General features: G+C 34.9%; 1 protein-coding gene across 6 annotated transcripts; it reads left to right on the top strand.

Annotated features, from left to right (window-relative positions):
* The first annotated feature begins 1,519 nt into the window (after window positions 1–1,519).
* On the top strand, window positions 1,520–10,248 carry LOC132316076 (uncharacterized). Of its 6 annotated transcripts, XR_009483910.1 has the most exons (8): window positions 1,521–2,622; window positions 6,033–6,329; window positions 6,585–6,710; window positions 7,483–7,563; window positions 8,387–8,444; window positions 8,709–8,785; window positions 8,901–9,010; window positions 9,706–10,248. XR_009483910.1 is itself a non-coding variant. In XM_059814580.1 (6 exons), exons 1-5 carry the CDS (start codon window positions 1,704–1,706, stop codon window positions 8,413–8,415), a joined length of 1,452 nt encoding a protein of 483 aa, XP_059670563.1. In that variant the 5' UTR covers window positions 1,521–1,703; the 3' UTR covers window positions 8,416–8,444; window positions 9,706–10,248. The 6 variants fall into 6 exon arrangements, 2 of the variants coding, with proteins under 2 accessions (XP_059670565.1, XP_059670563.1); XR_009483912.1 differs by lacking the exon at window positions 7,483–7,563 and having other exon boundaries at window positions 1,520–2,622; XR_009483913.1 differs by lacking the exon at window positions 6,033–6,329 and having other exon boundaries at window positions 1,520–2,622.
* Window positions 10,249–12,092: the final 1,844 nt, after the last annotated feature.

Raw genomic sequence — 12,092 nt, forward strand, 5'->3', positions numbered from 1 at the left:
TTATTTCTTCTATCTGTAAAGAAAAATAAAAAGTTTCTTGATTTTTTACCTACTTTTTTCTCTTTTTCAAATGAGTGAATTATTTAATTTAAAAAATTTAAAATTATTTTCTATTCTAATTCTATGATAACTACTATCGAAAACAAATAATTATTTTTGGGAAAGCTACATATACTCTTGTAAAATACACACAATTAAATGTTAGAATTTAATTTGGAAGATTGATCATCTTAATTAAGATTTATTGACCTGGTCAATCTTACGCATCTATTTTGAATTACACGTCTCGCGCAATAGCATTGAATTAAAGAAGTCATATTATTTCAGCCCTAATGTTTCCATTTTTTTTTGAGACAATAATTATTGATTTATTTATACTATCATTAACAAAATTTGCCAAAATATTTCCATCATTATTTAATATCTCGTAATTAACCTCCTTCATCAGTAAAAAGTAAAAAAATGTTTCAAATTATAGCCTTGTTCAACACATCACTGAAGCATGCAATTCTAGTCTCACGTACACAAATTTCTTTGAATGACCCCAATAATTATACACACATATATACATATACATATAGTAGTGGTCTTCACACGTCTCTTAAAAATTAGAATACCTCATAAATTAAGGGGGAAACATGCAGTCCTGTTCTTCCACATACACTAAGTAAATATATATATATATATATATTTTGAATAAATAAATTTATCTCCTTTATAAATTATCTAAATAATAGAGACCTCTTATTTAATTTCAAATATAACACTAATCTCCCTTCTATCTTTAATTCTAGTATGAGTAACATTGACTTCATCGGTCATAAAATATGACACTTTTGTCTGCAAACGCTATGTTCAAAATTTATTTAAAATTCAAAAATACCCATAAAAACTTTTTTAAAAAATACTATTTTATCCATATGTTGTATTAATAATAATACAAAAGTATAATAATTATTTTTTGGTGGTTTATTTATTCGAGATTGGAAAAATATCAATTAGATCCAATGAAATACGCTTTTATTTTCGGTTTTATGTTATGCTCTACACAATCCTCATGAGTGAGCTTATGGAGATGATTTATTTCGATAAACCAATCGAACAGTTACAAACAACAAATAACAATAAGGAATAAATATGATACAATTTTTTTTTTTTTTTACATTTTTATAAAGCTTATAGTAAGAGTTAAATAAACTGATTATTCAACTTCTTGTAAACCAAAGTTTAAATGTATACATAGAAAAAGTCTGTGTGCAATAACAAATGCAAGAACGGCTTGAGGAGGGGTTTTTACTTGTTTCATTTAACAAGAAAATTATCTACTCCATCTGACTAATTTTCCAGATTGGAATCACGGGCAACCCATTGTCATATTAACACATTCGTGTTATTTTTGAAAAAAAATGTAAATGTAAATGTAATTATATATATATATATATATTTATTTATTTATTGGCGAAAAAAAGAAAAAAAAGAAAAAAACAGACAGGAAAAGCCGTTAAGGTAAGTTTGGACTTCCAAGTTCCAGTAGGATTGGTATTGTGTTTGGTCTTTCACAGTACCATCCAAAGGACATGTCAATCCTATTTCTTTTTCTTCTTCTTCTTCCTCATCCAAATCAATGCCTTCTCTAGCTGTGTAGCAGGAGGCAAAGAAGAAGGTGTTGACTTTTGATTGTCCTCTTATGTACCTCCGTTCTAATGGTTGTTGTTCAAGCTGCCAAACTCGACCTCCCCAAATCCCCTCCTTCTCTTTCTCTCTCCTCCCCACACATCTCCTCTCTCCTCTATGAACCCCACTCTCTCTCTCTAGCCCTCATGCACTCCGATTCCTCTTTCTCTCTCTACCCTTCTTTTTCCCCTTTCTCTCTCCCCTCCCACTCCCCAACTCTTGACTTTCCCCAAACCTTCATCCCCTCTCCCTCCTCCTCCGCCACCTTCCTCCGCCTCCAAAACCCTAACCCTAATTCCACCCCTCGGGTCCTTTTCCTCGTCGCCTCGCCTCACCGCGCCGGCGCCGCTGTCCACCTCCGCTTCTGGATCCTCCGCAAGTCCCGATCTTTTGTAAAAGCGCAGGTTGTTTGCAATCAGAGCGGGCTTAGGTTCGATAGTAGGAAGGTAGGGGTTGTTTTTGATGTCAATCACGGGGTTTCGATTCAGCTGGTTGGTTCGATAAACGTTTTCGCCATGTATTCGGTGTCGAATTGTAAGATTTGGGTTTTCGCGGTGAAGATGGCGGGGGATGAGGACGATGATGGGGTGACTGTGAAGCTGATGAAGTGTGCTGTGATTGATTGTTGTAAGCCTGTGTCGGCAATCAGTGTTTCGTTTGGGTTTTTGATATTGGGGGAGGAAAATGGGGTTAGGGTTTTCCCTCTGAGACCCCTTGTGAAAGGGCGGGTTAGGAAACAGAAGAATTTGAACAGTAGAGTGAACAATGATAGAATTGTGGGTCAAAGGTCTAGTTTGCCGAATGGGGTAATTCAAAAAATGAATGATAGTGATGATTTGTCTAGTAATTCGGTGATTAGATCCAGTTATAGGGTTGGTGGTGAAGGGATAGTAGAGAATTCTTCAAATGGTTACCCGGAAGGGAAGATCGACAAACATGGCGATCGTGGTAAGTATGTGTTACTTCTTGTATATATACTTTCTTTGTCTGCATTGTTGACATTCTTGGTAATACAATACTTGACATGTAGAGATTATGTAAGTTAGGGGTTTATGCTCAAACTTTACGGTTGAAACTCCTGCAATGTGATACAACTTTAATACAACCAACAAACAATTCCTTTTTGGACTTAGGTATCATCCAATGGAACCAAAATACTAAACAAATGTACTACCTATAATGAGCAATCACAACTGAGAAGGAGATGGTTAGTATTCACTGTCTTTCAACACATGCATCACTCTGTGAGGAGCATCCTTGGGTCTTGAATTAATTACTCAAAAGTTCAAAGTGGCACTCGAGATGAAGAATGGAATTTTGGTAAACACCTTTCTAGTGGAACCTAAGTCTATCTTTGCCGCATATATCCTTAAGATTAATGTCACACCGAACCATCCGCTATCATAGAATTCCACCTTCACACATCCCCCTTCCACTCTGCCTTAGAAAACTCAAAGAAAGGATCCGCAAATTCAACCTATCATAGGAATCCCCCACTCTGCCATAGAAAACTCAAAGAAAGGATCCAGAAATTCAAACTATCATAGGTTTCCACCTCCAAACATCCCCCTTTCCACTCTGCCATAAAAAAACTCAAAGAAAGGATACACAAATTCAACTTCTGATTTGACTCCCTTCCACACATGGTTGCTCTTACTTTGTGGCATGTGGGATCAAATGGCTTGTGTGGAGATAGACTATAAGGGCTGTATGTTGTTTTGCGCTTTGTTGCCAGAAGGTTGGGTTAATTATTTGTGAGGGGCCTCTAGTTCTCTTGAGTGGTTAAATGATGCCTTGTGTCATTGTCTCTATAGCTTTATTCGTGAGACTTACAGTTTGAAGTTTAACCTTGTTAATTGGATACAAAAGAAAGGAGGTGGTCTAAGGAGGCTTTCTAATTTATTTTTAGGGCCAACAACATCAATTAACTTGGGACGCCATATATTATGGGTGAAAAGGTACTCATCGTTTATAATAAGTTACTTGAAACGAATTCAGTAAGAAATAGAATATGTAGATCCAAGATTACCTATGTAATCAAAAGGGGAAAATTTGTTGTCACTCACACATAAAATGGTGCCCAAGGTGAGTTGACCAGTTGGCATCCTAATTCACCTCTTAAATGTCCATTTTGAGTTGTAGAACCATGAGATTGTTGGGTGGTCTAGTTTGAATTTTATTTTTCTTGAGGTTAGAATCCAAGGAAAGTTGCTTCTTCAACTAGGCTAATTTTTTTTTTTTTTTGAAGTAGCTAGGCAAGTGCTGTCGTTTCAATGTATTTTTCTTTGGGAGAATATCCAGTGTGCAATGATTACAGAGATGAGGTGCTAGAGGGATGGTTTTGGTGGATTGTGAGGGGGAAAAAAAGAAGAAGAGACACATCTAGATGTTAGGAATGGCCCAAATGATTGGAGCTCAATAAATAGAAGGCTCATGTATGACGGCAAGGAATATAATTCTAGCTTAGTTTTTTATGTTCAATTGTATAAAAAAAATTTCCAGTGAGGAGTGTGAACAAGAAATATTGGTGTTGTGGCAGTTCTGTTGTTGTATTAGCTTTTTAGTTTTCCCCCTATTTCTGTAATATGATTCTAAATCTGTAACACTGTTGTTGAGGAACTGAATAAATAAATAAAAGAACATAAAAGAAGTCATTCTAACTCTCTATTTTCCACATTAAATAAAAGATCACGAATATCTTTAACTTTGCCCCTTCTTCAGGACAACAGCCTTGTACAAGATTTTTTTCTGTATGCAATCTATCATCTAATAATGAGTTAATTCTGACATGCTTGTCATCAGAAATGTGGAAAATTAGGGGATTGCTTATGCATTTTTATTTGCGGGTAGATGGTGTAGATCATGACACTAGTTGATTTTCGCTCCTAGTCCTTTGGTAGTCATATTTAAATGTAGCTTAACATTAGGTCTCTTTGTTTCATAAAGTTGATCCATCATTCCTCTCAATTATTGACCTGGCATGTAACCTAACTTTAAGATGCTTGTTGATATATTGGGTGGTAGTGTTGACCTTTGGTCCCATTGATTAGCTGGTGTGAGTTTTAAGCATATAAGGGCGGACCTCTAGATAGCTTTTCTCTTAATTTGAATTCACATTCACCACTCTTTATAAGCAGAAACCTTTGAACTTGAACAACAAGTGTTACTGCAATGATGTTCCATTTTGGAACTCAAGAAATCTCCCTCACCACCATTTGGTAATTTTTAAGTACTTCTGGTTACTATTAGGCTTTTGTAAAAATGGAGCTGAGGCGACCTTGATTCTCTGACATGCAGTACAAGTTTCCCTGTCAATAAGTTGCATTATTGGACATCTAAGAGATTGTACCTCTTGTTCACTTCAAGAATATGTGTGGAAGAAAATATAACTCTCTTTTTTCTTTAAACAATACATGAGAATTGTTACTTATATTAGCCATTTTAATTCTGCAAGATTCTTCGACCTACATCCTTATCAGAAAAAAAAGGTTTTTTTTATTTTTATTTTTATATTTTATAAGAAAGTTCTCTGGAATTCGTATAAAAATTCTATAGACAAATATATAGGTGTTTTTCCAACTTTCCATGCCTTGATTTGGAGTTGCTGTCTCACACTTCCTACAATCCCATCAACTCCCACTGGTCATTACATTGTCTAGGACAATAAAGAATTGGATGGATGCAGAGGGTTCAGAGGGGGAGCAGGGGAGTGAGTTATTGAAGGATTTGACCAACTTGCCTATTCAATTGTTAAGATAAATTTCCGGGAGCATCAGATCACTAAGGTTTGAATGGTTAGTGCCCATCCAGTAGCTTCTGTAGCTGTCAAGTGTAAACCTGTCAAGTAGTTACATGCTTGCAGCCGCCTTAGCTAATTATAATAACTGGCTTTAGATCCGATAGTATGTTCTGGTGATTAATTTTCCATGCCCTGTATGTTGTTTGTTTTCATTTACTGTTATTTATATGATGTTTGCTATGGCAAATTATTGTTACATATTTTTTATGATTGCGAAACAGATCATTCATTTAATAGAGTATCATCTTTTGGTAAAAATCATAGAAGATACCTCTAGGTGGTAGACTACTAAATGATATCCTCAATGATGTCCTGTCCATCATTTCTTCTTGAGTTCTCATCCCATTTTATTCCCTTCTTGGCTGATGGTTTGTTGATTATTCTTTTATCGCCCACATAAAAGATTTGATACGTAGGAAATTTTTCTTGTTCGCATGATCTGAGTACCTATTTCTATATTGAATCAGATGTTGCTTCCAGTCTTCATTAGTGATCACATTTCTGTAGTAATTCATTTTGCTGTTGCTTACAGCAGCTGATAGTACATTGTAACTTGCAGTAAAGCCAAGGTCTATGAAACTGAGACAAGACTGTAAAGGAGGAGGTGTGTGTTTTGTGGCATTTAAGAGCAAGGAGGTTGAAAACTTCCAATCAACAAAACCACTGAATTCAGCAAAGGCAATTTCAATTGATGCCTTATCTGCGACTAAATTTATGATCTTGGACTCACTGGGAGGTTTACACCTTCTGTGCCTGTCCAGTCCTGTCCTTGGTCCAGAAATTCCTTGTCACATGAATTGTTTAACTTCCGCCATGGAAGTTCAAAAACTGGCTGTTCTTCCTGATACTTCAACAAGTATGCTCCTTTGACTGATATATTTCTCTAGATCTTCACGGGTACATTCATGTTGGAATGTGCTTACACACCTGAAACTGAATTTCTCTTAGATTTCCATGAAAATCTAGTTAAGTGGTGGCTTGTTAAAAAGGCTCTTGCCTCAAGTCAATTTATTAAACTTTTTGCTATTTCACCTTTGCTTCAGGAAAAATCATGAGATAATGAGTCATTATATACCTCTAAAGCTAAAAAGCACTTTTGCTCATTTTGCAGGAACAGAAACAATTTGGTTATCGAATGGACATCATTCTGTACACATGATGACATTATCTGACCCGGATACTTCTGTTAATGAGAGTGATAAAGAAAACAGTGAGGAAAAGCCAATGCAATTTTCAGGTTTCTACAACTGCAAATTTATTTGGTTAAATTCTTTTTGTCATCCTTTTTTCATCTACATTTGGACAGAGGCAGCAAATTCTTTTTCTTGGTTCATACTCTATGACATTGGATTTAAGTTGGAGCATTTGTGTGTCATTTATAAAGTTGTATCACTTCAGAAACTTTTTTCTGCGATTTATTTATGCGGTATTTGCTTTTGAAATTATCTTAAGAAAATATTCTTCTGGCAAAAAAAGAAATTTTAGACAAACCTGCAAAATATTTTCAGTTGATTTTGCCTTCATCTGGTTTCCTTGAGGTTTAAAACCTGAGTTATACGCACTTGAATAAAGTTCCCATTCTCGTTTTGCAATCTCTTGATTTCATTGTGTAGTTCACTTTGTATGAATTGTTGACATTTTTTGCTTTTTTTGGCAATCCAAATTTTTTCTCATTCCTCTGCTAGTTATTATTCCAGAAATATTTGCCTCTGAAAAGGTCTGAGATATTATTCCTGTAGTTGCAAATGTTATTTTGGCTCTCTGGATAAAACCAGCAAATACTTTCACTTGATTCAGAATTCAGACCTTTTGAGGGTGCTTCGAGCTAGAACCTCTATAAACCTCAATTATATATGCATGAATGAAGTTCTCTTATATTGGGAAAACTTGATTCAGCGAACATTCTCATATCTTGTGAATTCCTGTGATTAATGCTATGCTTCTAATTATTGAATACTCAACAGTTTTGCTTCAATATGGATTTTAACTAGTTCTGATTTGTTTGCTAGTTACTCAAGCGATATTTAGCAGTGAAAAGATTCAAGATATTATTCCTTTTGCTGGAAATGCAATATTGATTCTTGGACATGGTATGCCGTGGGTTCTTTATCTTTAAATATATTTTGTTGTTTGAATGAGAAAAGCTTGTCACCGATACTAGTGTAAGTGTTTACTGCCATAAGATTTTCCAAATTAGACACCCAATCTTGTAATATACTAAATTTTCCATGGGAAATGAAGCATTAACTTTTCTTTTTAACAAATAAAATCGATGAACAATTTGATTTTGTTACGTGAATATGTTCTTAAAATTAATTATTTATATTTCTATGTTTTGTTCCTTGCAATATAAAGAAACTGTATTTTTCTTCTTTCTTGTTTGTTCTACAGAGGATTAGTATTCTGCGATTTATTTGGGACCTCTAACTGCACTTCTGAAAATTTTCGTAGTAACATCATGTATCATCAAGGCTTGATCATTTAGGGCTAGTTTGGTGTGGTGGAATGAAATAAAAGAAAGTGGAATGGAATGGGTTTTTTTCCATTCTCATGTTTGGTGCCAATTTTAAAGTTGGAATCATCATTACCCACTATTCTTGGAGAATGGCCATTCCATCAAAATTATTCCATCTTCCAACAAAAGGAATGACCATTCCATTCCATTCTCATTCCATTTCCACGTCCATTCTCATTCCATTCCAATTCATTCCACCACACCAAACTAGTCCTTAGATCAATTAGTATCTCCTGTTACTTCCACATGGGAGGTTGTGGGTTCAAGTCCCCATTGAAATAATAGTGGGTGCACGAGCCTTACTTCACAAAGAAAAATAAATAAATAATTATTAACTGTACTTGTTAGAATTCTTCTATTTCTTTAATTTATTTGATAATGTCTGTCCTGTTTTGCAGGAAGTATATTTGCATATGCGATTTCCTGAAAGTTCTTGGTGGCTACCTCTTTGGATTGGTGAGTCCAGTTCTTATTGTTGATGCTGCTTGTTTCGACTTCTCCTGTATTTCTGCCTGACAGACAGTTACCTTACAACACTTTTTCTCTTACTTCTTTAGATATGTTAAGGGCAATAATAACATTGTTTTGGCCAGTTTTAAAGCATCCCATAATTGCAGTCATTCCATTTAGAACAGTTAGTTGACTAGTTGTTAGTTCCTCATAGCAATTTTGGATCTATAATGTCAGTTTTTTTTTTTGTTTTTTTGTTTTTTTTTTTAGGGTATTTATGTTTGAGGCCAGATTAAATGATTTATGCCAGTTGAGTGGGTTCCTGGATCAGTCTTTTGTTTAAAAAAGTAAGTTTTCTTCGATAATGTCACTTATATACATGTTTGTGGGTATATATAATCTGAGCTTCGGAGGTTGTCAATTTGTCCATCCCATGATATACTTCACTGTCTTTGATTTCAGTTGGCTGTCACTTATGGTTCTGTTTCTCATTTCATCTCTCCGTCCGTGAGCTGCATTTATCTCATGTATTTACTGGTACACATGGCCTCGAGGACACCGAGTTCTTAAATGTATGTATGGCCATGAACTTCTTATATGCGGTCTTCAAAGATTGTGAATGGAAATATTCACCCATTGAAAGCTGATCGTCTTGTTAAAAATTATCCTTACTTTTAGGAACAAGAGTATACAAAAATGGAGTTAAATGAATTACAACATCAAATTAACCGAAAATCTTCTTTTGTTGGGATGTAATCCCTATTAAGCCAAAGGCAAATCTGATTGCAGATGCATATAACCCTAATATATTATTTTTTATTGGCCAGGTAAAATACTCACTCATCCCCATAAATGCCGACTATGGGGCTTGAACCCCTCACCTCCCTTTTGGAGAGGAGAGATTATACCACTTGGGCCAATGACCGGTGGTTATATTTGCCCTGATATTGCTAGTGCTTCTTTTTATATATTTTTCTTTTTCCAAGTGTTTTTCCTTAAAATTGCATTTGGACATCTCATGGAATTGCAATGTTTCTTCATTTTGTGCTCATGACATTTGAAATCTCAAACCGTAAATAATCAGTGTTTTTTATGTCATAAATGAACCTCTGAAAAACACAACATTTTTTTTTACATGTCATGATAGACAGCTGAATTGTTTTCCTCAATGGGATGTCTGATCACCTAGTAGACTGATTTGTCCTAATGCTTGAATTTCAACAATCTGCATCTCTTGCATGAATTCATTTTAATGGACTTTCTGCAGACGTTAGTACTATGGGACCAGTTGGATGCCTCTCAATGGAGTTCTGAATCATGTGCGTGATCTAGTCTTTTGACAAGTCAAAAGCCTCCTTTGCTCCATCGCCTGCTTCTGTAGGCTGCAAGAGAAATTTGTGGTAAATGTGAGATCCTGTTGGCAGTTGGTTTCGTATTTCTTCTGTTTGCTGCTGTTTGTGGTGCTTTATAAAATCTGTGGTTGCCAGCTGAAGAAGTAAACCAGCATCCACCCAAAGTTCATGAAGGTATGGGGCAGCTTTTGCCATAATGTTGCAAGATATTTAAGTTCGATCATCATATTTATTACCCCATGCCATCCATTATCAAGCTTGTTAGGATAAAAATACTATTGAATCTCAACCATATGCTGAAATTTTGGGCTGTGGCAGTAAGTGCACTGAATCATGTAATACAAGAAATTCTACTTATGACACTGCTCCTTGTGTAATTATTCTTCTTCTTTGGTGGAACATGAATATTTAATATCATCAACCATCAGACCTTAATGCTACCATTTCTTATGGCATCCTACTTAAATGTGTTCCGTGAAAATTGGGTTAGGAAAACCTTCAAACTCACATTTAGCATTGACCTATATGAAAAATAGGTGGTTTGTTAAGAGTTTCTTCCTGCCCGGGCACCGGGCGGAGCCAGGATTCAATGTAAGAGGTGGCCGTAGTATTAACAGTTTTACCAATATAATATAATAATATTTTAAGTCAAAAGTACTTCATGATCACCTGCCTGGGCACAGGGGCGGAGCCAGGATTCAATATAAGAGGTGGCCGTAGTATTAACAGTTTTGCCAATATAATATAATAATATTTTAAGTTAAAAGTACTTCATGATCAATTAGAAACTAAAAAAATATATCTAGTCAAAATTTGGCCAATTTGTTTACAAAACAATAACTGGCCTATATCTAGTTAAATATATGCGCTTGTGCATTGTCTAAACACTTTATATCTTGAAAATGTGTGCATGTACAGTGTACATAAGACAACGACAACGTAATTAGATGTAATTAATGTACCGTGACAGTCAAGTCCGTGAGCTTAGAATTTGTTTTCCAAGTTTCTACATCGACAACACTTAAGTATTTGAGTCTTGCTTTGACATCCTGAATTACAAGAGAGGAGAAAAAAACCAGGTTGCGGTCGTGACTGTTAAAGTAAAAAGTCCTAAAATCACTTGCAACTGGCAGAAGAGGAAATCTATTTTTGAAAAATATTGAAAATATTTTTTTAAAAAAACGATTTTGCTTAAGAACACTAACTTGACATTTTGCTTAAGTAATGTAAAAGAACACTAATCTGACATTTTTAATAATCTATATTTCTATCATAAAATTCCCATTTGCAGATATTCTTTCAGAAGCCAAATCACAAGGAAATTCAAATTTTGCCTTGTTGGGCACAATGTACGTACATCAGAGAATAATAAAGCACTGCAATATATGCATCGTTATGCTTTGTTTTGATGTTGTCATATCTAAATATCTGATGGGTAGTCTGGATATGTATCCAATTCAAAATCACTTATTTTATTGAGCAACATATAACAGAATTCTAGACATAAATTTCTTTGAAAATAGAAGAATAAAGCTTCATAATTGAAGAGGTCTTTTCTCCTTTTTGGTAAGTAATTGAAGAGTCCTCACGGAACTCACCTCTACTTTGAATCAATTAAATTAAACAATATAAATCCCACACAAACTAAAAAATAAAATTACAACCTATAAAATAATGCATAAATCATCATATATTCATACATAAGTTATCTGGAATTAACACATATACCAGATATGATTGTTGTTTTTCAAATGACCACTCCCTAAAATTATATGGATCAACATTAAAACCAACTCATACAAAATTAACCACTAACAAATTATTCTTCTTTAATATATAGAACCGATCAGATTCAATTACCACACCAGCAAAATTAAATTAAAAATTTAGTCAAAAAAAAAAAAAAAAAAAAAAAAAAAAATCTACAAATTCCTTGATCCAAAGGGAAAAAAATAAATAAAAAATAAATATACCACACTTGCAATGACAACCTCAACAACAACAGGTACAAGAGGATTATGAGGGAGTGGAATTGGTGTGGCCATGCTGCTGGAACAAGTAGAAGGGGAAGGAGAGAGACTGAGAGAGTCTATGTGCGACGAGTGCCCTAGTTTTTCTTTTCCTTCCATATATTGCGGGGGCCAAGTGTGTACATATATATATATACATACTAATAATTTTTTTTTTTTTTTTTTGGTGGGGGGGCTGGCCCTGCTGGCATACCCCTCCCTCCGCTCTTGCCTGGGCATGAGTTATTTTGTCATTGTCCAATAATTACTCTATACCATTACACGGTCGGTCA

This window comes from Cornus florida, unplaced genomic scaffold, assembly GCF_030987335.1.
Source record: "Cornus florida cultivar Cherokee Brave unplaced genomic scaffold, ASM3098733v1 CherokeeBrave_3.0.0_Hap2_Chr07, whole genome shotgun sequence".
Taxonomy (NCBI): domain Eukaryota; kingdom Viridiplantae; phylum Streptophyta; class Magnoliopsida; order Cornales; family Cornaceae; genus Cornus; species Cornus florida.

Coding starts and splice junctions, on each gene's coding strand:
- LOC132316076 (XM_059814580.1), top strand. CDS start 1,704: ATGGTTGTTGTTCAAGCTGCCAAACTCGACCTCCCCAAATCCCCTCCT. Junction 2,623..6,032: donor CGACAAACATGGCGATCGTG/GTAAGTATGTGT, acceptor TGTAACTTGCAG/TAAAGCCAAGGTCTATGAAA. Junction 7,564..8,386: donor AATATTGATTCTTGGACATG/GTATGCCGTGGG, acceptor CCTGTTTTGCAG/GAAGTATATTTGCATATGCG.